Source organism: Salvelinus sp. IW2-2015, linkage group LG4q.1:29 (assembly GCF_002910315.2).
Source record: "Salvelinus sp. IW2-2015 linkage group LG4q.1:29, ASM291031v2, whole genome shotgun sequence".
Classification (NCBI taxonomy): Eukaryota; Metazoa; Chordata; class Actinopteri; order Salmoniformes; family Salmonidae; genus Salvelinus; species Salvelinus sp. IW2-2015.
The window spans coordinates 68,567,111-68,591,394 of record NC_036842.1 but is presented as its reverse complement, the minus strand read 5'-3'; the positions used below and the strand labels follow the sequence as shown (position 1 = coordinate 68,591,394).

Below are 24,284 nucleotides of genomic sequence, written 5' to 3'. Positions count from 1 at the left end.
TTAGTCTTCAGAGGCACAGGGCTCAAGAGGAGAGAGCCAGACAAAGGATGGATTCTCTCATGCAGTGGAGAGCCCTGAGGCTCAAAGACCAGCAGGAGCAGAGAGAAGAGTGGTTAGAGTGTTGGACTAGTAACCGAAAGTTTGCAAGTTCAAATCCCCGAGCTGACAAGGTACAAATATGTGCTTCTGCCCCTGAACAAGGCAGTTAACCCACTGTTCCTAGGCTGTCATTGTAAATAAGAATTTGTTCTTAACTGACTTGCCTAGTTAAATAAAGGTAAAATTGTAAATAAGAATTTGTTCTTAACTGACTTGCCTAGTTATATAAAGGTTAAATTAAATTGAAGAAATCCCCTCAGAGGCTTCCAGTGCAGTGTGTTTAGGCATTTCTGATGCCACTGGAGCATATAAACATCTCCAACAAGCTGTGCAATCTGTTAGCCCTGCCACAGGCTCTCTCCCTTTACTCTATATGCCTTGCTATGGTCCTATCCCATTCTCTCTCTATCATAGTGGTATGTTCATTTGGCCTGTGTAGAGCCGTTGAGGTTCAGTATTCATATCCCAAGCTGGAGCATCACCCCTGGCCCTTCTCAGACTTCTCTCTCACTCAATACAGCCCAGACAGTACAATAGTTATCGATACACTGACAGACTGCTCGTCTGCGGTCTGTCCAGCCCACACAAAGAGACACTGGGGACTAGGGAGAAGACGCTCAGCCACCCGCCCAAAAGCACATAAACACTCACCCACACAGTGGTACCAAACCTGGCTGGGAAAATAGAGGCAGTTGTCATTTTTGTGAGTGTGTGAATTTGGGACAGACTAGTTGAGCAGCTTGTCCGCCACACTAAGCCCTTATTATTGAATTCCGGAAACCCAATATCATTCAGTGGAGTATCAGGGCTATAGAACTGTGATAAATCCTAAGGAGGTTAGGGATCCCATCCAAAGACAGCCATAAAAAGGATGCCTCCAAACCCTGGAAGGCTGCATCAAAGAGGATTCCATTATGAACCAGACAGTGATGCTGACAAGTTGCTTCTTTCCTAGGTAAAACACATGAAAGGGATCCAGAGAGCTGGGATGATTTGCCTTCAGTGTGCTGCTCTACTGGAACTCCATGTGATGTAATCATTGAATGCGGTAGCCACGCAGCGTGCAGCTAGCCAATCAGAGCACAGCTGAGTCGTGATGCTGGTAAACAGTGGCGATGTACTCCGGTGTTAATTCCTCATAAAACATTCAGGCCTAGCAAACATTTGAATCTTTAATAGGCAGCATATCCTAATAGGCAGCATAGGTGGCTGCTCCTTCATCACTAGCTGACACATGACCAGTGGCGACTCGTCAACATTATAATTTCTATTGTTCCTGTTTTGCATGTTATTTTGGCATTGATACGTGTCACATATCATTTTTCAAACAATGTAAAATATATATACTGAGTTCATAAAGCCGCATACAAAATGTGTATTTTTTTTGCTTTCTTGAGTAAGGCAGCTCCAAAATGTAGGTGTTTCAGTCTAGCTCAGTGCTTTCTGTGGTGGTGAGGCAGCTAGCTGAAAATACGGAGCGTAAGGGTTGGTAATGTTCTCTAGTTGCGCTGTGATTGGCTCGGTGTTCTGTCACTCATGGGGACACCGCATCACGTCACTGCAAAATATACGGGGAGAGCTCAAAAGTTCAAGCCCCTTGGGTGCTGCCATAGAGTTACATTAGAAGAGGCCATCCAAGAAGGCTCAAGGTCATTGGCCACAGAAAAAAATTACATCATGTCAACATCTAACATTCAAAATCTTAGCTAGCAAGTTAGGAGTCATCATCATGGATCAAGTCGACAATCAACTGGCAAATCCTTTTCAATCCTTGTCATAAGAAGAGAAATGATGAAGAGAAATTATACAGTTGAAGTCGGAAGTTTACATACACCTTAGCCGAATACATTTAAACTCAGTTTTTCACAATTCCTGACATTTAATCCTAGTAACAATTCCCTGTCTTAAGTCAGTTAGGATCACCACTTTATTTTAAGAATGTGAAATGTCAGAATAACAGTAGAGAGAATTTTTTCTTTTTCAGCTTTTATTTCTTTCATCACATTCCCAGTGGGTCAGAGGTTTACATACACTCAATTAGTATTTGGTAGCATTGCCTTTAAATTGTTTAACTTGGTTCAAACGTTTCAGGTAGCCTTCCACAAGCTTTCCACAATAAGTTGGGTGAATTTTGGCCCATTCCTCCTGACAGAGCTCGTGTAACTGAGTCAGGTTTGTAGGCCTCCTTGCTCGCACACGCTTTGGAAGTGTGCTTGGGGTCATTGTCCATTTGGAAGACCCATTTGCAACCAAGCTTCAACTTCCTGACTTGAGATGTTGCTTCAATATATCCACATAATCTTCCTATCTCATGATGCCATCTATTTTGTGAAGTGCACCAGGCCCTCCTGCAGCAAAGCACCCCCACAACATGATTCTGCTACCCCCATGCTTCACGGTTGGGATGGTGTTCTTCGGCTTGCAAGCCTCATTATGGCCAAACAGTTCTATTTTTGTTTCATCAGAACAGAGGACATTTCTCCAAAAAGTACAATCTTTGTCCTCATGTGCCGTTGCAAACCGTAGTCTGGCTTTTTTATGGGGTTTTGGAGCAGTGGCTTCTTCCTTGCTGATCGGCCTTTCAGGTTATGTTAATATAGGACTCATTGTACTGTGGATACAGATACTTTTGTACCGGTTTCCTCCAGCATCTTCACAAGGTCCTTTGCTGTTGTTCTGAGATTGATTTGTACTTTTCACACCAAAGTACGTTCATCCCCATGAGACAGAACGTGTCTCCTTCCTGAGCGGTATGACGGCTGCGTGGTCCCATGGTSTTTATACTTGCATACTATTGTTTGTACAGATTAACGTGGTACCTTCAGGCATTTGGAAATTGCTCCCAAGGATGAACCAGACTTGTGGAGGTCTACCATTTTTTTCCTGAGGTCTTGGCTGATTTCTTTTGATTTTCCCATGATGTCAAGCAAAGAGGCACTGAGTTTGAAGATAGGCCTTGAAATACATCCACAGGTACACCTCCAATTAACACAAATTATGTCAATTGGCCTATTAGAAGCTTCTAAAGCCATGACATCATCATTTTCTGGAATTTTCAAAGCTGTTTAACCTGCAGGGGCAGTATTGAGTAGCTCTGATAAAAGGTGCCCATTTCAAACGGCCTCGTACTCAATTCTTGCTCGTACAATATGCATATTATTATTACTATTGGATAGAAAACACTCTCTAGTTTCTAAAACCGTTTGAATTATATCTGTGAGTAAAACAGAACTCATGGCAGCAAACTTCCTGACCAGGAAGTGGAAAGTCTGAAAACGATGCTCTGTTCTAGGGCCTGCCTATAAATGGGCATGATACGTATTAGTATACATGCATGTCATACACCTTCCGCTAGATGTCAAGAGGCAGTGAGAGAAGAAATTGAGTGTTTATCTTGGTCTGAGGTGGAATAAATCCTCTTGGAATGACGTGTCACCCATTTCCTGTTTTCTGGAAAGCGCGAGGATGGACCTGGAATTGCCTTCTGAAAAGCTGTCGTTATAGGCGACTACTATCTCCGGCTTTGATTTTATTTGATACATGTGACAATATCATCGTAAAGTATGTTTTTTCAATATAGTTTTATTAGATTATTGAAATTTATTCGGGACGTTAGGCGTGTTGCGTTGTATGCCTTTGTTCAGGAAGGAGAGCTTCGCGCCACTTGGCGAGTGTGCTTGCTAATTCAAGAGGGAAAAAGGACGTTCTAAAACCAAACAACGATTGTTCCCGACAAAGGACCTCTTGTACAACATTCTGATGGAAGCTCATCAAAAGTAGGACCCATTTTATGATGCTATTTCATATATCTGTCGAACTGTGTACTATTAGTTTTGCGCCCAGGTTTTGGGCACTCTCTCGCCATAACGTAAGCCTTATGTCGTAATGAAGTTATTTTTAGAATTCTAACACMGCGATTGCATTAAGAACTAGTGTATCTATCATTTCCTATACAACATGTATTTTTTTGTCATGTTTATAAATAGTTATTTGGTCAGAATATGTGAGTGTCAGATAAATATCCGGACGTTGTGGGAAAAAGGTGCTACGTTAGCACAATGTATAACCACTGATTTCAGCTCTAAATATGCACATTTTCGAACAAAACATAAGTGTATGTATAACCTGATGTTATAGGACTGTCATCTGATGAAGCTTATCAAGGTTAGTCAAAAATTATATATCTTTTGCTGGTTTGTTACGATCGCTAACTTTTGCTGCTGGGAAATGGCTTGTGTTTCTGGCTATTGTGGTAAGCTAATATAATGCTATATTGTGTTTTCGCTGTAAAACACTTAATAAATCGGAAATATTGGCTGGAATCACAAGATGCCTATCTTTCATTTGCTGTACACCATGTATTTTTCAGAAATGTTTTATTATGAGTATTTAGGTATTTGACGTTGGTGTCTGTAATTATTCTGGCTGCTTCGGTGCTATTTCTGACGGTAGCTGTGATGGTAGCTGCAATGTAAAACTGATTTATACCTCAAATATGCACATTTTTCGAACAAAACATAGATTTATTGTGTAACATGTTATAGGACTGTCATCTGATGAAGTTGTTTCTTGGTTAGTTTGGTTGGATCTTGGTTAGTTATGTTGGTTTTGTGCATGCTACCTGTGCTGTGAAAAATGTCTGTCCTTTTGTATTTGGTGTGAGCTAACATAAATATACGTGGTGTTTTCGCTGTAAAACATTTTAAAAATCGGACATGTTGGCTGGATTCACAAGATGTTTATCTTTCAAATGCTGTATTGGACTTGTTAATGTGTGAAAGTTAAATATTTCTAAAAAAAATATTTTGAATTTCGCACCCTGCACTTGAAGTGGCTGTTGTCATATTGCGCCCGGCTTCGGGCTTGCAGCCCAAAGAAGTTAAAGGCACAGTCAACTTAGTGTATGTAAACTTCTGCCACTGGAATTGATACAGTGAATTATAAGTGAAATAACCTGTCTGTAAACAATTGTTGAAAAATTACTTGTCATGCACAAAGTAGATGTCCTAACCGACTTGCCAAACTAGAGTTTGTTAACAAGAAATTTGTGGAGTGGTTGAAAATGAGTTTTAATGACTCCAACCTAAGTGTATGTAAACTTCTGACTTCAACTGTAGATAAAACGTATCGTGCTCATCAGCCATTGGGCATTAACATTACACAACAAGTTGGAAATCACAAATTCAACAATGAGTGGTTTGGAAGGAATCAGTGGCTGACTGCAAGCATTGCAAAGCAATCACTAGCCTGCTATTCAGTGGAGTGGGTGTGTGGTCCAAGTCTGGGTTAAGGTCTGTTTCTAAGCTTAACCCTTGTGTTGTCTTCAGGGTAAGAAATGACCCGCCACTATGTTTAACGGTTATAAAATAATTTACACACCACAAAAAGCACAAAGACAAAGACAAAGACAAAGACAAAGACAAAGACAAAGACAAAAGACACACACACACACACACACACACACACACACACCACACACACACACACACACAACACACACACACACACCACACACAACACACACACACACACACACACACACACACACACACCACACACACACCACAACAAACGCCAATGAGATAGAGATTGTGTGCCTCTGATTGAACTCAGACAAAACTAGAAGTTTCTTGTGCATGTGCAGCATCTCCCTCCACGACCCCACACGTGGCTCAAGTTCACAGACAAAATAAACAAAATTTCAGACAAAATAAACATTTCTTGAAAGCATTGTTTACTAATGGGGAATGCAGTCAGATACTATAAAGGTGCTGCAGATGACAGTCCCCCCAGTTCTCTCTTTGCTGAAGCCATGAGTGCACATTTCAGTGCCCAACAGGTCGTAGATCTAATTTATTTCAGATGTCCAGGAGGAACCAGAGCACAATGATTTAGAAGAGGGGGTATCTGAAGAAGAAGATGGGGAAGAATACAACCCAAAGCATGATGCATCAGATGAAATCCCCCAAGCTGAAAGAGAGACATTTTTGTCAAAGAACAGCTAAATAACATGGTCCCTGTGACCATATGACAACCAGGGCAGGATGGCAGCACAAAATGTCAGAAAGATGACCCCAGGGCCCACAAGACATGCAGTTGCCCATGCCCAGGACATCACCTCAACATTTTTTACTTTACCTTTATTTAACTTGGCAAGCCAGTTAAGAACAAATTCTTATTTTCAATTACAGCCTAGGAACAGTGGGTTAACTGCCTTGTTCAGGGGCAGAATGACAGATTTTTACCTTGTCAGCACGGGGATTCGATATTGCAACCTTTCGGTTACTAGTCCAACGCTCCAACCACTAGGCTACCCACATTACACATGTTCATCACACCAGCCATCGAAAAAATCATCCTGGAGATGACAAATGTTGAGGGTTTCCGTAAAGATGGAGACAACTGGATGGACGAGATTGACCTGCGTGCCTACATAGGGCTGCTAATCTTAGCGGGTGTGTATAGGTCCCGAGGCGAGGCTACATGTAGTCTCTGGGATGCAGAGTGGAAGGGCAATTTTCCGTGCCACGATGCCACTGAAAGTCTTTCACACTTTCTCAAGAATGCTACGATTTGATAACTGTGAGTCAAGACCTGCAAGATGTGTGAGAGACAAACTGGTGGCCATAAGAGAGGTCTGGGAGAAGTGGGTGGAGCGTCTGCCATACCTCTACAACCCTGGGCCTGAAGTAACAGTTGATGAGCAACTGGTTCCATTCAGAGGTAAATTTGTATTTTCATATCTGTAATGTAAGTGATTTTCACTGTTAACTTTATTATGTATTGCTGTAAAATCATTGATTTATGTGATTGTTTTCTGTGACGCTGATACTAATTACTGATCTCTTTTGTCAAAAGGTCGCTGTACTTTCCGGCAGTATATGCCCAGCAAGCCAGCAAAGTATGGCATCAAGATATGGGTGGCCTGTGATGCACAATCCAGCTACGCTTGGAAGAAGCAAGTCTACACAGGGAAGCTGACCAGTGGAGGCCCAGAGAAGAACCAGGGTATGCGGGTTGTGCTTGATGTGACAGATGGACTGAGGGGGCACAATGTCACGTGTGACAATTTCTTCACCTCTTATGAACTCAGCCAGCAGCTCCTGAAGAGGAAGACCACCATGGTTGGCATAGTTAGAAAGAACAAGCCTGAGCTCCCCCCTGCATTTCTCGCAACAAGGGGGAGAGAGGCCTTCTCATCAAAGTTTGCCTTCACTCCCCACCACCACTCTAGTTTCTTACCTCCCAAAGAGGAACAAGAATGTGGTCCTCCTGAGCACACTGCACAAAACGGCTGAGATCAGTGATCGTGAGGACAGGAAGCCAGCCACCATCCTGGACTACAACCACAACAAAGGAGGCATGGACAACCTGGACAAGATGATTGGAACTTACAGCTGCAGGAGGATGACTGACCGCTGGCCCCTGGTCATCTTCCATAACATCATTGATGTGTCCTCATACAATGCCTTCGTGATATGGAACAAGATCAACCTTACCTGGATGCCTGATAAGTGGAACAAGAGGAGGGTGTTCCTGGAGCAGCTGGAAAAGACACTTGTAACCCCACACATTCAAAGAAGGGAGCGCCTTCCCCGCACAGCAGCCTCTGCAGCGCTTGTGTAAGCTGTTCAGGGGGCTGAATGTTGTCCAGATCCACCTGAGGCTGCAGCTGGGGCAGGCAAGAGGAGGAGATGCCAATTCTGCCCCCCAAAGAAACTCTGAAAGAATAAATACTTTGTGCTGCACATGTGAGAAATACATCTGGAAAGTCCATGCACACACACTTGCATACCGTCCTACATGTGCTAATTAGAGTTGATTGATTTATGTTCTTCACGTTTTTGTTTTGTTTCTATTATCTTATTTTATTCGTATTTTTTGTTGTTGTTTATACACTTTGTGGGTGGGGGCAATGGTTAAAAAAATGGGAGAAGACTAGTATTTTGTAGTTGAATTCCTCATTGTACAGTATAAGAAAATATCACTATCTTGCCAAAAAAGTTCAAGACTTATTGTTTCCCTTCAATAAAATGCATTAAAAACTACTTTCTGCGCATTTCTGCTACTTTCTTAGGCTATACAAATGCTATCTCTTGCTAAAAAATGTATGTTTACACCTATGCAGTACCTTTAGCAAAAATAATAATAAACCTCTACTTTAGTAAAGAAAACAATTATTGCAGGTGTGTTGTAATAAAAACGAGTGGTGTCCACTGATTAAATGCATTCTTTCTGCATTGTGAAGAGGGAAAACCCAGATATTCACAAAGTTTGTGATGAATGGCAGGTTGTTTCTTCGTGCAAAATAGATTTGGGGTTTAAAATTCAATTAAGCTTCTTTATTTTAGGGGTTTAGTGAAGGCGGGTCATTTTTGACCCTGAGGACAAGGGGAGTACACAGAATGTTAAGGCTGCACAAGGGTTAAAAGGATAAACATTCAACATTGGCCAAGCTGTCAATCCACCATGACTTCTGACACATTTGAAACAACTGGAAACTCGGAACTGGGAAATCTCAGACTTCAGTGAGTTCAAGACAACTGGGAACTCAGAAAAAATGAGCTCCGACTGGGAAAATAGGTTTTGAACGGTCATCCAACTCAGAATTCCAAGTCGGAAACTCGGGCCTCTTTCTAGAGCTCCGACCTAAAGATCCCTGACATCATGATTCTACCTTGATTCTACCAGAGTTCCCAGTTGTCTTAAAAGCACCATAAATACAGAGAATGCCAGACTTTGATGACAAAGTTTGATGACAAAATTTGCCGCGAAGGACCGCAACGCCACCTTCCTGTTCAAGTGGACAAAGCACAACAAGGTGAGTCCAAAAATGTCTTGTATGCTGCTGCATAAATTATGCAATATGCCAGGGAGATATGTATACTGTAGCTAAAAAAGTAATACTAAATGTATGCTGTGTAGTAAGCTGTTAGTAGCCTATGTGTCTCACCCTAATAATTTTTTCACATTTCCCCTAATAAGTTAACCTACTGTTCTAACTTGGTGGTGCACATTTAGCCTATAGCCTGTTTTAGAGAAATGTCATCATCGAATATTGTAAGAGCTTTCATTGTCTGCTTATTTGCCCCCTTTATTTATCCTATGGTTCTGACTTGGTGCACAGGGAAAATACTGTAAAAACGGCCCATGTTCATAATTCTGATACTGTAGATTTCAAAGGTGCTGAACAAATAGTTATATTGTCTACGTCCTCCTCATGAATGTCTTAATCGAAATTACGGATTGCCTCTTATCCGCTCGTCGTCTCCTTATGCCATAGTTTGTACATCTCAATTGTCAGTAGAAACCACATTTGTTTAAGCAAGTCAGCCAAATCAGCTATGTTTTTTTTAAAGGCAGTAATTCGCTGCCAGACAAGACCCCGCTGATAGCCAGGTGTAGCAGTGGTAAGGTGTTGGGACAGCTTTATGTAGGCCCTAACAGTTTGTGGGCACCGTTTGTCACCATTATAGTGCAATTAATGTCATGTTTAGTGTTGTGTAGTGGCTTTGCTGGCATGCATCACATTATTTATTTTTTTGACCCACCAAAATGTACATGCTTAAATCGCCACTACACATGACTATCTGGCAGAGAACTGTATCAGGCTCCTGAGGACCTGACAGGAGCATGTGAGCAGACGGTGAGAGAGAGAGAGAGGCATGGGAGGAGGGGCATGGGAGCGGCATGGGAGGAGAGGCATGGGAGGAGAGGTCTGGGAGAGGCCTGGGAGAGACCTTTAGAGAAGCTTGGTAGAAGAGAGAGGCCTGGGAGGAGAAGTCTGGGAGAGGCCTGGGAGAGACCTTTAGAGAAGCTTGGGAGAAGAGAGAGGCCTGGGAGGAGAAGTCTGGGAGAGGCCTGGGAGAGGCCTGGGAGAGGGTTGGGAGGAGAGAAATGTTATGAAAGGCATCCTGGATTATGATTAGCACATTAGCAAATGGCAGGTCAGGTAGCAGTCCATTATTCAAGATCTAAAAGCTCATATGGAAATATGAAACATATCACTCACAACAATAAACAAAAAGGTGCACATTAACCAGACACATCATAGATTGTCGGGGCTGTTTTATAGACCAGACAATCGAGAAATTTTGTCTTGGCCATAAAATATCTTTGGCCAATCGAAACAGCGACAGTGACAGCTTGAGTTTTTGAAGAGCCAGGAATTCCATTCAATGGCCTCCAACCCCATTCACACGTGCAGACTGCATGGTCAATGTAGCATCAAAGCACAAACAATGCACAACAGAGAAAAATGATGAAACCATTACATTTTCAATCATATAATTAGATATTCTTCATCTAAGTCCATAAAAGCTGTGTGTCACAGTAAGATACATAAAAGCTTCTAAGGAGTGGAGTACAGAGGAGTCTTTGACGTTCAGAACAGCGTTGTGGGGGAGAGGGGAACTGGAAAACTGGGTCAGGGGAATAGTTGGACAGGACTGTGGTGTAGTAGTAAGTGGGATTAGTGACCTCATCACCAGTATGCTCCAATAACATTCAGGGACTAAATAACCTTATCTTATCTGTTACACTGTGAGTAGCTACAGTTTGTCCATTGTTGGAGCTTCTGCATTGCCTTGGGATATCCTGACTAAAGTGATCTCACATTTTGGCCGTGTTAGGAGTCACCGTAGCAACAGCTGAATGTTTAAATGGAACCCCCCCTGTCCCCCTGAGTGCTGTATCACCAAGGAGACAGACCCCAGGACAGTCTGTGCAGCACCATCTTGTGAAAATGTTCCCAAACCTTTCAGTCCTGCTTTTCTTTAAGAGAAGAGAAGCTTCAATGCTTCTCTTTACAGGGCAGTTTTTGCATGGAATCATCCAATCATCCAATATTGTCTCACCACAGGCTTATTGGATTATTCAGTGCTAGCTACAGTAAAGATCCCACATTTGCAAGGTCAAAAATGATCTGTCACTAATGTTGATAAGATCTCAGCATGACATTGCTTGGGACACTTAACACAAAGAGCTGAAGAGAGAAAAGATCTCAGAATAAAATACTTAGGAGTAACCTAAATTAGTTTCCCTGAATCTAATTATCTGTATGGAAGTTCTGAATGGATCCAATTTAAATATCCACTGAACTGAAAATGAGAGTATCTATCTCAATTATCCTCCATGGAATTCTATTCAATATTTCCAGCAGTTCATTCTTTAAAAACTATTCCCAACACATTATCAGATTCAGACTCCAAACCGAACTACATTGGTTTAAATTGGATAATATAGTTGCTCTTAAACACATTCTGGTCTGAAAGCTCACGTAAGTGCAATACAAAAATACAAAACATATACTATAACACCATGACTAACGCACACTGTATAATTAGCTATTGGTGTGGGAAGGTGTGCTGCACCATTGACAACAATCTGGGTCTTCATCAAATCACCATTTAAATGTATGAACAAAACACAGATTAACAATAAACAACACAATGAGTTCCCTGGAAATGACACGTTTCTTCCTCCAATTAGAGAAAGACTGTACAAGACTCAAGCACTGAATCTATCACACGTGCTCTCTTTACTCAAAACTGTGTCTAAATGAAGAGCAAAGTTTCTGTAAAAACTTCTCTATGTGGGCTAAAAAATGTAGTATTCTGATATGACTTTAAAGTGCTATTTTATGCCGTTTACCACAAAATGGCATCTTCTTTCTTAAATGCAGCTCATGAGTAGTGATGAGGCTGATAAGCACGGGTAACTGTGGAAAGCACATCCTATTTTTATTCTATGAAAAGCCTGAGCTTTGAGAAATAAAGTTTCTGAGAAAGCCAAATAATGCTAGATGGCTCAAACCCCCACACGCATGCACACACACATTTAACACAGAGTAGCCTTAAGCATGCACACTCTCCCTGGATTTGGTTGAATATATACAGTATGCTGCATATCCAACACAATCTATTGCACATCTTGGCATTTACACCATCGTCAGCCAAGAAGCTGCAACTTACTAAGGAAAAAGCACACCAGCACTGTGTTTTATAAAAATAATTGCTGCTTCCAGCCTTTATTTCTTGGTTCTTTACGTGCTCCGCTGGTACAGCAGTCCCATCCAGTGTCAAGCAGGGACAGAGTCTGTAGATACAGCGATGCAACATGCACTCAAGGCTTTCGTGTTGCCATGCAGATTTACCTAGGGGCTTGACAAAACTTTTAAAAGGACAGCAAACAGAATACACAACCTGAGCAAAGAAATCCCATTCATGATCTTAAATAATATATTGGACAGGACTAAATTAGAATAATGTTCAAGTCTTGCTTTAGACCTGAAGACACTGCTTTGATTTTATTGCAGCTCAGTAAAGTGCCTTCGTTCTGTGCTGTTGTGAGTCCTACCTCAACGCTGAGACTAGCTCCATCTGGACAACTATTCTCCTGGGATGTGTTGATTTTTACCAGCAAACAGCACACTATGACACAACACCTCTCCAATACAGCAATACAAGGTGTTCTTGGATAAAAACAACCACATATAGACAGAGATAGCTATTGGTTTGCAATTAGAAATCCACCTTCAACGCACCTCGTTGCACTCAAATGTAACAAAATGGAGAGTGTAGCTGAACACAATGAGAAGATTGAGCCACTAATGTAGCAGCAAAAAAATGGGGCTTTACAAACATGCAATGAGAGGTCAGAGAGCTTGTGATGATGGTAGAGAGAACACATGGTCTAGACATGGCCTACTTTCACTCTCACGTCTATCATACAGGACAAAAAAAGGACTCCCATTTAGACAGCTCCAGGATGTAAAATGAAACACAACACCCGCATTTCATTTGACCTTGTTTCAATGTTCATAGTAAAATGGTACACTATATATACAAAAGTATGTGGACACCCCTTCAAATTAGCGGATTCGGCTATTTCAGCCACACCCATTGCTGACAGGTGTATAAAAACGACATAGACAAACATTGGAAGTAGAGTGGCCTGTACTGAAGAGCTCAGTGACTTTAAACATGGCACCGTCATAGGATGCCACCTTTCCAACAAGTCAGGTCATCAAATGCCTGCCCTGCTAGAGCTACTCCGGTCAACTGTAAGTGCAGTTATTGTGAAGTGAAAATGTCTAGGAGCAACAACGGCTCAGCCGTGAAGTGGTAGGCCACACAAGCTCACAGAATGGGATCGCCGAGTGCTGAAGCGCGTGGCGCGTAAAAATTGTCTGTCCTCATATGCAACACTCACTACCGAGTTCCAAACTGCCTCTGGAAGCAACGTCAGCACAATAACTGTTCATTGGGAGCTTCATGAAATGGGTCTCCATGGCCTGACAGCCACAATTGGACTCTGGAGCAGTGGAAACGTTGTCTGGAATGATGAATAACGCTTCACCATCTGGCAGTCCGACGGACAAATCTGGATTTGGCGGATGCCAGGAGAACGCTACCTGTGCGAATGCATAGTGCCAACTGTAAAGTTTGTTGGAGGAGGAATAATGGTCTAGGGTTGTTTTCCATGGTTCGGGCTAGGCCCCTTAGTTCCAGGGAAGGGAAATCTTAATGCTACAGCATACAATGACATTGTAGACAATTCTGTGCTTCCAACTTTGTGGCAACAGTTTAGGGAAGGCACTTTCCTGTTTCAGCATGGTAATGCCCCCGTATTACCATGGATACATACAGAAATGGTTTGTCGAGACTTCCAAAGATCCAATCAACCATGGATGAATGATAGTATACCTAGCTACACGCTGAAATGATGGTGCCCTTTTTTGAGCAAATCAGATGTCAATGTAGCCTACAAAAACCCAACCTCACTCTGAATTTACTTTCACATACAGCTTGGGTATTTTTTATTCACCCAGTCGGATAAACACTCCAAACAGCCTACCCGACGTTCGGAGGTGTCTGCATGGTCCTAAGGCACACCGTTGCCTCATTTTGTATAACATTCCAATGATAACACTGGGGGGGGACAAATATGCAATTTCAGAATGTGGGGGGGGGGGGGATATGTCCCCCCTGTCCCCAGTGAAAGTTGCGCCCCTGGGCAGTAACGTAGTTCCTTTATGCCTAAAGAGTCTGTCATTGAAACCAGACCCTAGGGTCGAGATTTTGAGACTATGGGGATAGGGGGATGGCAGCGGCTTCAATCAAACTACAGGGATGTATAATGTTGAGCCCTCACTTTCTCATCCCACAAATATAGAGGAAAGATCCATTATTCATTTGGAGTAAAACTTACGGTCATGCATTAAGACAGATACAGTACTTTTCCCATCTATGTGTTAAGGACTTTCTCTTCCCTGGTTTTGGCACAGTATTTTCTGAAGATGATGATAGTGAAGGCTGTAATGGCCCACCTGTGCATTGTAGATGTCAAAGGAAGGAGGCCATCCTGCTCCAGAGGCAACTCTGAATTTGTTAAACAGTTTAGGGAAGGGATCAGAGTGTAATGAAAACAGGGTCCCCAGGGGAATTTCAACACACAGTGGGAATAGGATATGCGCAAAAGTGAGCGGGTGAAAGAAGTGAGAGAGAGAGAGAAGAGAAAAGGAGGAGAAGAAAGAGAAAAGGAAGGAGGAAGAGAGGAGAAAGAGGAGAGATGAGAGAGACGAGAGAGAGAGAGGAGAGAGACAGATGAGAGAGAGAGAGAGAGAGAGAGAGAGAGAGAGAGAGAGAGAGAGAGAGAGAGAGAGAGAGAGAGAGAGAGAGAAGAGAGAGAGAGAGAGAAGAGAGAGAGAGAGAGAGAGAGAGAGAGAGAGAGAGAGAGAGAGAGAGAGAGAGAGAGGAAGAAGGAGAGAGAGAAGAGAGAGAGAGAGAGAAGAGAGAGAGAGAGAGAGAGAGAGAGAGAGAGAGAGAGAGAAGAGAGAGAGAGGGTGACCTAGTTACGCCTTCACTGCTTCCTGATTCCAGTCTAGGTGTCCTGGAATCCTGGGTGTCTTTGGGCGGCTAGCAGCCTGGGAGGAAAGGGCAGAGAAGAATTAAATGAGGAACATGCTCTCTGGACCTCCACTGGCATGTGCAAGTCAGGTGTATTATTCCCTAGCCCAGTGGTTCCCAAACTGGGGTCGCGACCCCATGTGGATATGAAAATGTGGTCTTGGGAGAATTTCCAAAATCCTGAAAAAATACATACAGTGGGGAGAACAACTATTTGATACCCTGCGCAATTTTGCAGTTTTCCTACTACAAAGCATGTAGAGGTCTGTCATTTTAATCATAGGTACACTTCAACTGTGAGAGACTGAATCTAAAACAAAAATCCATAAAAATCACATTGTAGGATTTTTAAGTAATTAATTTGCATTTTATTGCATGACATAAGTATTTGATCACCTACCAACCAGTAAGAAATTCCGGCTCTCACAGAACCAGTTAGTTTTCTTTAAGAAGCCCTCCTGTTCTCCACTCATTAGCTGTATTAACTGCACCTGTTTGAACTCCGTTACCTGTTATAAAAGACACCTGTCCACACACTCAATCAAACAGACTCCAACCTCTCCACAATGGCCAAGACCAGAGAGCTGTGTAAGGACATCAGGGATAAAATTGTAGACCTGCACAAGGCTGGATGGGCTACAGGACAATAGGCAAGCAGCTTGGTGAGAGCAACAACTGTTGGCGCAATTATTAGAAAATGGAAGAAGTTCAAGATGACGATCAATCACCCTCGGTCTGGGCTTCATGAAAGATCTCACCTCGTGGACATCAATGATCATGAGGAAGTGAGGGATCAGCCCAGAACTACACGGCAGGACCTGTGCAATGACCTGAAGAGAGCTGGGACCACAGTCTCAAGAAAAACCATTAGTAACACACTATGCCGTCATGGATTAAAATCCTGCAGCGCGCACGCAAGGTCCCCCTGCTCAAGCCAGCGCATGTCCAGGCCCGTCTGAAGTTTGCCAATGACCATCTGGATGATCCAGAGGAGAATGGGAGAAGGTCATGTGGTCTGATGAGACAAAAATAGAGCTTTTTGGTCTAAACTCCACTCGCCGTGTTTGGAGGAAGAAGAAGGATGAGTACAACCCCAGAAAACACATCCCAAACCGTGAAGCATGGAGGTGGAACATCATTCTTTGGGATGCTTTTCTGCCAAAGGGGACAGAACGACTGCACGGTATTGAGGGGAGGATGGATGGGGCCATGTATCGCGAGATCTTGGCCAACAACCTCCTTCCCTCAGAAGAGCATGTAGATGGTCGTGGCTGGGTCTTTCAGCATGACAATGATCCCAAAACACACCGCCGGGCAACGAAGGAGTGGCTTCGTAAGAAGCATTTCAAGGGCCTGGAGTTGCCTAGCCAGTCTCCAGATCTCAACCCCATAAAAAATCTTTGGAGGGAGTTGAAAGTTCGTGTTGCCCAGCAACAGCCCCAAAACATCACTGCTCTAGAGGATATCTGCATGGAGGAATGGGCCAAAATACCAGCAACAGTGTGTGAAAACCTTGTGAAGACTTACAGAAACGTTTTGCACCGTTCTGTCATTGCCAACAAAGGGTATATAACAAAGTATTGAGATAAACTTTTGTTATTGACCAAATACTTATTTTCCACCATAATTTGCAAATATATTCATTAAAAATCCTACAATGTGATTTTCTGGATTTTTTTTTCTCATTTTGTCTGTCATAGTTGAAATGTACCTATGATGAAAATTACAGGCCTCACACATCTTTTTAAGTTGGAGAACTTGCACAATTGGTGGCTGACTAAATACTTTTTTGCCACACTGTATATATACAAAAATATACATATTATAATATCGTCATTGTATCTCAAAATCCTTGGAATATGGTTAACCTTAAAAAGCCAAATGAAAATTATTCAAATCTAAAATTCAACCAGAGAGCATCCTTAGATCATGTGAAAAGGTCACACTTGACTGTTGCATTTGAATCCATTATGAATGTGTCTCCCTCTGCCATATGGACGCATTGTATGATACACGGAGAGCAACTGACGGCAAAAGAGCTGAACACAGAACTATATACTGCAGCAGGTAACTTAGGTTGTAAACAACATCCACTGCGCGCACACTTGTTCAGAAAACTATGTAGAGATATGGGATCAGAGCATTTTTTTAATTTAACTAGGCAAGACAAATTCTTACTTACAATGACGGCCTACCCCGGACGACACTGGGCCAATTGTGCACCGCCCAATCACGGCCGGATGTGATGCAGCCTGGATATGAACAAGATACTGCAGTGATGCCTCTTGCACTGGGATGCATTGTCTTAGACCACTGCACCACTCGGGAGCCCATGACAGCATGACAATGTTCTATTTCACACTGAGGCTTGGTGGTTATCGATGTGGAGTGTTGAAAAGATTTTTCGCATTGAGAGAGGAACTGTTGTCATTCACAATGGAGGTAAAAAAAAGAAGACTTGGTTGACTTTCTGTGTAAGAAAATGTGTCTCCTTGCCTATATTACAGACATATGATAAACTGAATGAACTGAATCCAAGCAGGCAGGGCTACAAAAACATTCTACAGATGAGTAACCGAATCAGTGGATTCAGAGTCTTCCAAAAGCAAACCATGCCCCCCCTTCCATCGGCTGTGCATGTTTCTAACAGAAACAGCATCAGTAAGGGTCCCACACAAGTGATGACTGCTCACCTCCAATGCTTGGAATAGCGCTTTGGGACCTACTTTCCAATCCATTTGACTGTGATTCTGGCTCAGAAGACATGCCGGTAAGTGAAATCGAACAGCTGATCGAGCTGTTATGTGACCGAATGATGCAGACAAAGCATTCACGGGTCACTACGGAGGTGTTTTGGTTTCTGACTCAAAGGGAATAATACCCTGCCGTCTACATCTGAGCATTAATGCGGCGTTCAAAATAACTGGGAACTCGGAACTCGGAAATCTCGGACTTACGACTTCAGTGCGTTCAAGACAATAGGGGAACTCTGAATAAAACTAGCTCCGACTGGGAAAAATAGTTTTGAATGGTTATCCAACTCGGAATTCCAACTCGTGAACTCGGGCCTCTTTCTAGAGCTCCGACTTTCTGACCTGATGATCACTGACTGACCTTATGATTTGACCTCGCATCACGCACACCCATCTCTATAATGGTGGTGAGATACATTATGTCAAGTAATTTGCGATTGACTGTCATAGCCCCACATTAAACGTATGTGATGGTGAATGGTGAGTTGAGAAGACAATCAGAAATACTGTTAGAATGTTTTTCAATTGACTGCAATAGCCGCAAATAAAAAAGTAAACATTGGCTGTTAATTACATAATTTTTTTCACATGGTTGGTGTTGTGATCATTTTCAGATATCAAAATAGGGTCGTGGGCCAAAAAAGTTTGGGAACCCCTGCCCTAGCCACATCATCACTAGATCTTTTTGAACTGCTATTTTTGGTGAATGTCAGGAAACAAATCACATCTGTGAAAGAGCTGTTCATTTGTCTCCCTGACTGTCACACGATTACTACTGCTTCAGACAACGACTATCTGCAGATAAATTAGAAAAACATTCTCTGAAGATTGTAATTCCTCACTGCATGACTTTTTGGTCCACACGTACGCAGTGCAGTAAAAAGAATCCTACATTTTTGGTAGGCCATCCAATAATTTGGGCAGTTAACATGTACACTGAACAAAAATATAAACGCAGTTATAGTTCAGTTCATTTAAAGAAACCAGTAAATTGAAATACATTTATTAGGCCCTAATGTATGGATTTCACATGACATGCATCTATCTGTGGTCACAGATACCTTTAAAAAAAGGTAGGGGCTTGGATCAGAAAACGCGCCAGTATCTGGTGTGACCAACATTTTCCTCATGCAGCGCGACACATCTCCTTCGCATAGAGTTGATCAGGCTGTTGATTGTGGCCCGTGGAATGTTGTTCCACTCGTCTTCAATGGCTGTTTGAAGTTGCTGGATATTGGCCGGAACTGAAACATGCTGTCGATCCAGAGCATCCCAAACATGATCAATGGGTGACATGTTTGATGAGTATGCAGGCCATGGAAGAACTGGGACATTTTCAGCTTCCAGGAATTGTGTACAGGTCCTTGCAACATGAGGCTGTGCATTATCATGCTGAAACATGAGGTGATGGCGGCAGATGAATGGCACGACAGTGGGCCATGATCTCGACATGATCTCGACAATGATCACGACAATGATAACGTCACGGTATCTCTGTGCATTTAAATTGACATTAATAAAATGCAATTGTGTTCGTTACCCATAGCTTATGCCTTCCCATACCATAACTCCACCTTCACCATGGGGCCCTCTGTTCACAACATTAACATCAGCAAACCGCTTCCCCACACGACACCGGTACTGTTGAAACCAAGATTAATCCGTGAAGAACACACTTCTGGAACACACCACAGTCAAGTGGCCATCAAAGATGAGCATTTGCCCACTGAAGTCGGTAACGACACCGAACTGCAGTCAGGTCGAGAAAGAACAAAAGAAGTAGCCAGCCTCTACTCCAGTCCAGACTGCCAGAGCAGAGAATAGGCAGACACTTTCTGCTTCATCACTCCTCACCCCCATGACTTCAGCTCAGCCTCAAGGCACTAGCAGGAATACAAGGGCTAGCATGTGGCCTGTTTACAAGATGGGCCTTCTGAAATCACTCTCACTCTCCTGGAGCTCTGAGATTCTATCTCAAATCATCAACTCTAGAGCGAAAAGATTCTACAGCTGCACTATCGATAGCATCCTGACTGGTTGCATCACTGCCTGGTATGGCAACTGTTAGGCCTCCGACTGCAAGGCACTACAGAGGGTAGTGCGTGTGGCCCAGTACATCACTGGGGCCAAGCTTCCTGCCATCCAGGAACTCTATACCAGGTGGTGTCAGAGGAAGGCCCTAAAAATTGTCAAAGACTCCAGCCATCCTAGTCATAGACTGTTCTCTCTGCTACCGCACACCAAGTCTAGGTCCAAGAGGCTTCAAAACAGCTTCTACCCTAAAAGCCATAAGACTACTGAACATCTAATCAAATGGCTACCCAGACTACTTGCATTACCCCAACCACCATATTTTACGCTGCTGCTACTCTCTGTTATTATCTATGCATAAGTCACTTTAATAACTCTACCCACATTGATATATTACCTCAATTACCTCGACTAACCGGTGCCCCCAGACATTGACTGTGTACCGGTACCCCTTGTATATAGCCTCGCTATTGTTATTTTATTGCTGCTCTTTAATTTACAATTTGTTTGTAGATTTGTTACTTTTATTTCTTTGTTTTTTATGTATTTTTCTTAAAACTGCATTGTTGTTAAGGGCTTGTAAGTAAGCATTTCACTGTAAGGTCTACACCTGTTGTATTCGGCGCATGTGACAAATACAATTTTATTTTAAATATATTTCCAACAGAGATGCATGCAACCAAAAGGGAAATGTTTCAGCAAAAAAAACAGAAACAAGGACTGCAGCTTTAACATTTCATTGCATCATACAGGTGTCCCTAAACCTTAATCATTTTTCCCTCTACAAGATTTGTTGAATGTCTCAATGTGTTAAAAATAGTAGGAGCCCTCTAGGGATTTCCTCAGTCCAGGAGACAGCTCTCCCCACTAACTTCTGGGGAACGATGATCCACAGATGAATACACACACAAACATACTGTAATTGATTCTGATCGACCCTCTCCCCTACCTTTATTTCAGGCTGAAGATAAAATGACGGATACATCAAAGCAAGACTAGCAGCAAACAAAATAAAAAGAAACAAACACCATACTCCTTCCTATCTTCCCTTACAGGAAATCAATCTCACTTTGATTTCTACAGGAAATGTATCTCACTTTACTTTCGACAAAACATAACTTGTTTTATTATAATTCTATGTCTACATATAGTAGTGAACTATATACATGCTCATAACCATTTCAGTAAACAAATTGCTCTTGAGCAACAATAAAATCCTATTTGAGTAATAATAACATGGAACTCTTAAAACTGTTGACAGATTCAAATATAAAACCTGAAAACTGTTGATCACTTTTCAAACCCCTACTCCAGCGCTGTCATGATAGTGAAAAATAACAATTCCACTAGTAGGCTAGATTATGTGTCTGTTATAAACCATTTCCTTTTTGCCATGTTTAGCCTATGTCAGCAACAAAAACGCCAATAAGGTCATGTGGCTGGTGGATTATCATACAGATAATCCACGTCGGACGTACAGTTACCTATAGGACATCCTCTATGTCAGCGTTTCCCAAACTCCATCCTGAGGCCCCCCTGGGTGCACATTTTCCCCCTAGCACTACACAGCCAACTCAAATAATGAACTCATCATCAAGCTTTGATTATTTGAATCAGCTGTGTAGTGCTAGGGGGAAAAAACTAAAGTACACCCATAAAGGCCCAAGGACTGAGTTTGGGAAACCCTGCTCTAGGTGCATCAAGTCAGATGGCATAGGGAACCAGAGTTCCCAACTGCCTGCAAGTGATCCGCGGGTGGTTTTATTTGGCCCCCCAAATTTTCTGAGCAAAAAATAAATACAAATATTATTTGTATTATTGTTTGACATAATAGACTGGAAAAACACAAGGAGCTCAGCTCCGAGTAATTGTTATTTAAGAAATCTGTTCGCAAGTATTCTCACTCATAATAGAGAGACACGTGATCGTATACAAACGTAAGCAAGGTTTGAAATTATTATGTTTTAGTCTAACATTATTTATGTTTGGGCTTCTTGCGGTCAATTTGCGGTCTACACAATTATTTTTAATTATGTTCCTGCGGCCCGACCATACGCTCAAGAGAACATCGGCCCACGTTGATGATCCCTGCATAGGCTACTGCAAAAATGTGTTAGAAAACAAGTTATTCACACAGCAATAGATTCAGATCATGCCTATCGTGGGACCTGCGGGATGCGGGCACTTTCTGAAGGGTCAGTGCTATCCAGAATCCTTGGGACGTCCATACTCTAAAGCCTAACCTTATCCCTTACCGTAACCATTTTAAATGTTAACCTCAATGGAGGTATGGACCCTTGCGGTAGTAACATCCTGAAACACTGTGCGTGCTTTTCTATATGGAGACAATTGCAGCACTTGCCTTGCCATATGCTCTGCGGAGGGAAAACAGTTATTGTAAAAATATAGAGCACGTGACTGACCTGAATTGTGCATGTGTATTCCGTATCATCCAGGAGTCTTACGGTGCAGTCATATTCTCTATCCAGATTCCTGATGCTGCCACTCATTATTCGACTCAACATCTTCTCACAGAATTGCTGGTCTGCGTCTAGGACCAGAACAATAAACTAAACACAGCATGTAAGCAATGTCACTGAATGACTACATTTTCCGATCAACCAGACTAGCAGCAGCTGAAGATTCTACTGCCAAGACGCAGCATTGTCTATCCCATGAAGTTAACACAACAGACACTGGCCACAGTGCGGAATCATTGAAATGACGCTCGCATCCAGATCCAGGAGCAAAACCGTCGCCGAACGATGGGTGACCATTCACCACTTGCAACTTGAGCTAGAGGGCGGTCCCTTGGAATAGACAGACGTCAATGAGAACCAATGGGAGCGATGTCCACAAAATGGGCAGAAGCCCTAAATAAGCAATACCTAAAATATTTCATCCTTTAATTTTCTTATGCCATCAATTGGCACTAGGAGGTCCAAATGTGGTGTTTTCAGTCTCCCATGCATTCCATGTTTATGAATGTTTAGCGCCTAAAGTCAAACGAATGAGGGGTAGCCCAACCAGACGCAAGATGGCGGTATTATTCATTTTAGGCTGCGTCGTTTATGACAAATGACTTAAAAGGAATAATACTACCATCTTGCGTCCGGGATAGCTATCCCTCATCCGAATTTATTTCCCAATTGTATGACTCAGTGACCATTGCCAGAGCAATCATGAAAATACATTTATCCACTTATTTATACCAAATATTTTTTAGTTTACAGATAGTAGCCTAAGACACAAGACAAAATAATAGACAGGGTGTCTTCTCGTAATTCAAATCAAATCGTATTTGTCACATCCGCCGAATAGAGCAGTTGTAGACCTTAGCGTGAAAGTATTACTTACAAGCCCTTAACCAACAATACAGTTTTAATAAAATTAATAGTAAAAAAATAAACTAAAGTAAAAAAAAAAAAAGGTAACACAATAAAATATAAATAACGAGGCTATATACACGGAGTACCGGTACAGAGTCAATGTGTGTGGGGGGGGGGTAAATTACAGGTTAAATTACAGGTTAGTCTAGGTAATTGAGATAATATGTACATGTAGGTAGGAGTAAAATGACTAGATAAATAACAGTGAGTAGCAGTAGCGTAAAAAAAAGGGGGGGGTGGGGGTTAATGCAAATAGTCTGAGTAGCTATTTAATTAACTGTTCAGCAGTCTTAAGACTTGGAAACAAGAAGCTGTTAAGGAGTCTTTTGGACCTAGACTTGGCGCTGCGATACCGCTTGCCGTGCGGTAGCAGAGAACAGTCTATGAGGCTGGTGTCTTTGACAATTTTTACGGCCTTCTGCTGACACCGTCTGGTATGGAAGTCCTGGATGGCAGGAAGCTTTGCCTTTTTGAGGATCTGAGGACCAATGCAAAATCTTTCTGTATAAGCACTTTGTGACGAATGCTGATGTAAAAAGAGCTTTATAAATACATCTGATTGATTGATTTGATTTATGGCTTTTCGCACAATAGTCTCAGCACAACAATTATCGAATAGCGACTCTTCCACCCCCTAGCGGACATATAACACATTTCATATGAATGACTACAGCCGACTTCATAGGTTCGCTGTGTTCGGAAAATTGTTTCGACAAGCAATGACTGAACGAGGATAACTTATAAAACATTTTCAAGCTTCAAAAAAAGAACAAGACAATCCAGAAAAAAATTTGCCCTTTTGCCGTGACATTGTGTTTGCAATGCCGTGACCCGGATTCGAACCGGGGTTGCTGCGGCCACAACGCAGAGTACTAACCACTATACGATCACGGCGAGCTACCAGGGCTTGTACAAATAATGGAGATATTAGGTTTATAACCCAGCATGCAGCGGCATATTCGCGCAATGGTAGTTATTTAAATCGACGAAACTGTAGCTAGCTCACTAGCTATATTACTTTTTATTTATGAGGTAATGATAGTCTTTTCTGTATTTTATAGACCTTTCAAATGTCGAATGCTATGTTTAGTAAACTATCCAGA

At 42.3% G+C, this 24,284-nt stretch overlaps 1 protein-coding gene and 1 non-coding gene across 4 annotated transcripts in view; both read right to left on the bottom strand.

The window, feature by feature from the left end:
- LOC111962426 (FERM domain-containing protein 5) overlaps nt 1–22,551 on the bottom strand; it is a 144,288-nt gene extending 121,737 nt beyond the window's left edge. For all 3 annotated transcript variants that reach the window (XM_023985505.2, XM_023985507.2, XM_023985506.2), the window contains exon 1: nt 22,216–22,551. In XM_023985505.2, the coding sequence (XP_023841273.1) occupies nt 22,216–22,317 (102 nt within the window). In that variant the 5' untranslated portion in view covers nt 22,318–22,551. The remainder of the gene's footprint in view (nt 1–22,215) is intronic.
- Nucleotides 22,552–24,003: 1,452 nt separating this feature from the next.
- trnah-gug (transfer RNA histidin (anticodon GUG)) lies at nt 24,004–24,075 on the bottom strand. Its single transcript has one exon. It is a non-coding gene; the product is annotated as a tRNA-His (tRNA).
- Nucleotides 24,076–24,284: the final 209 nt, after the last annotated feature.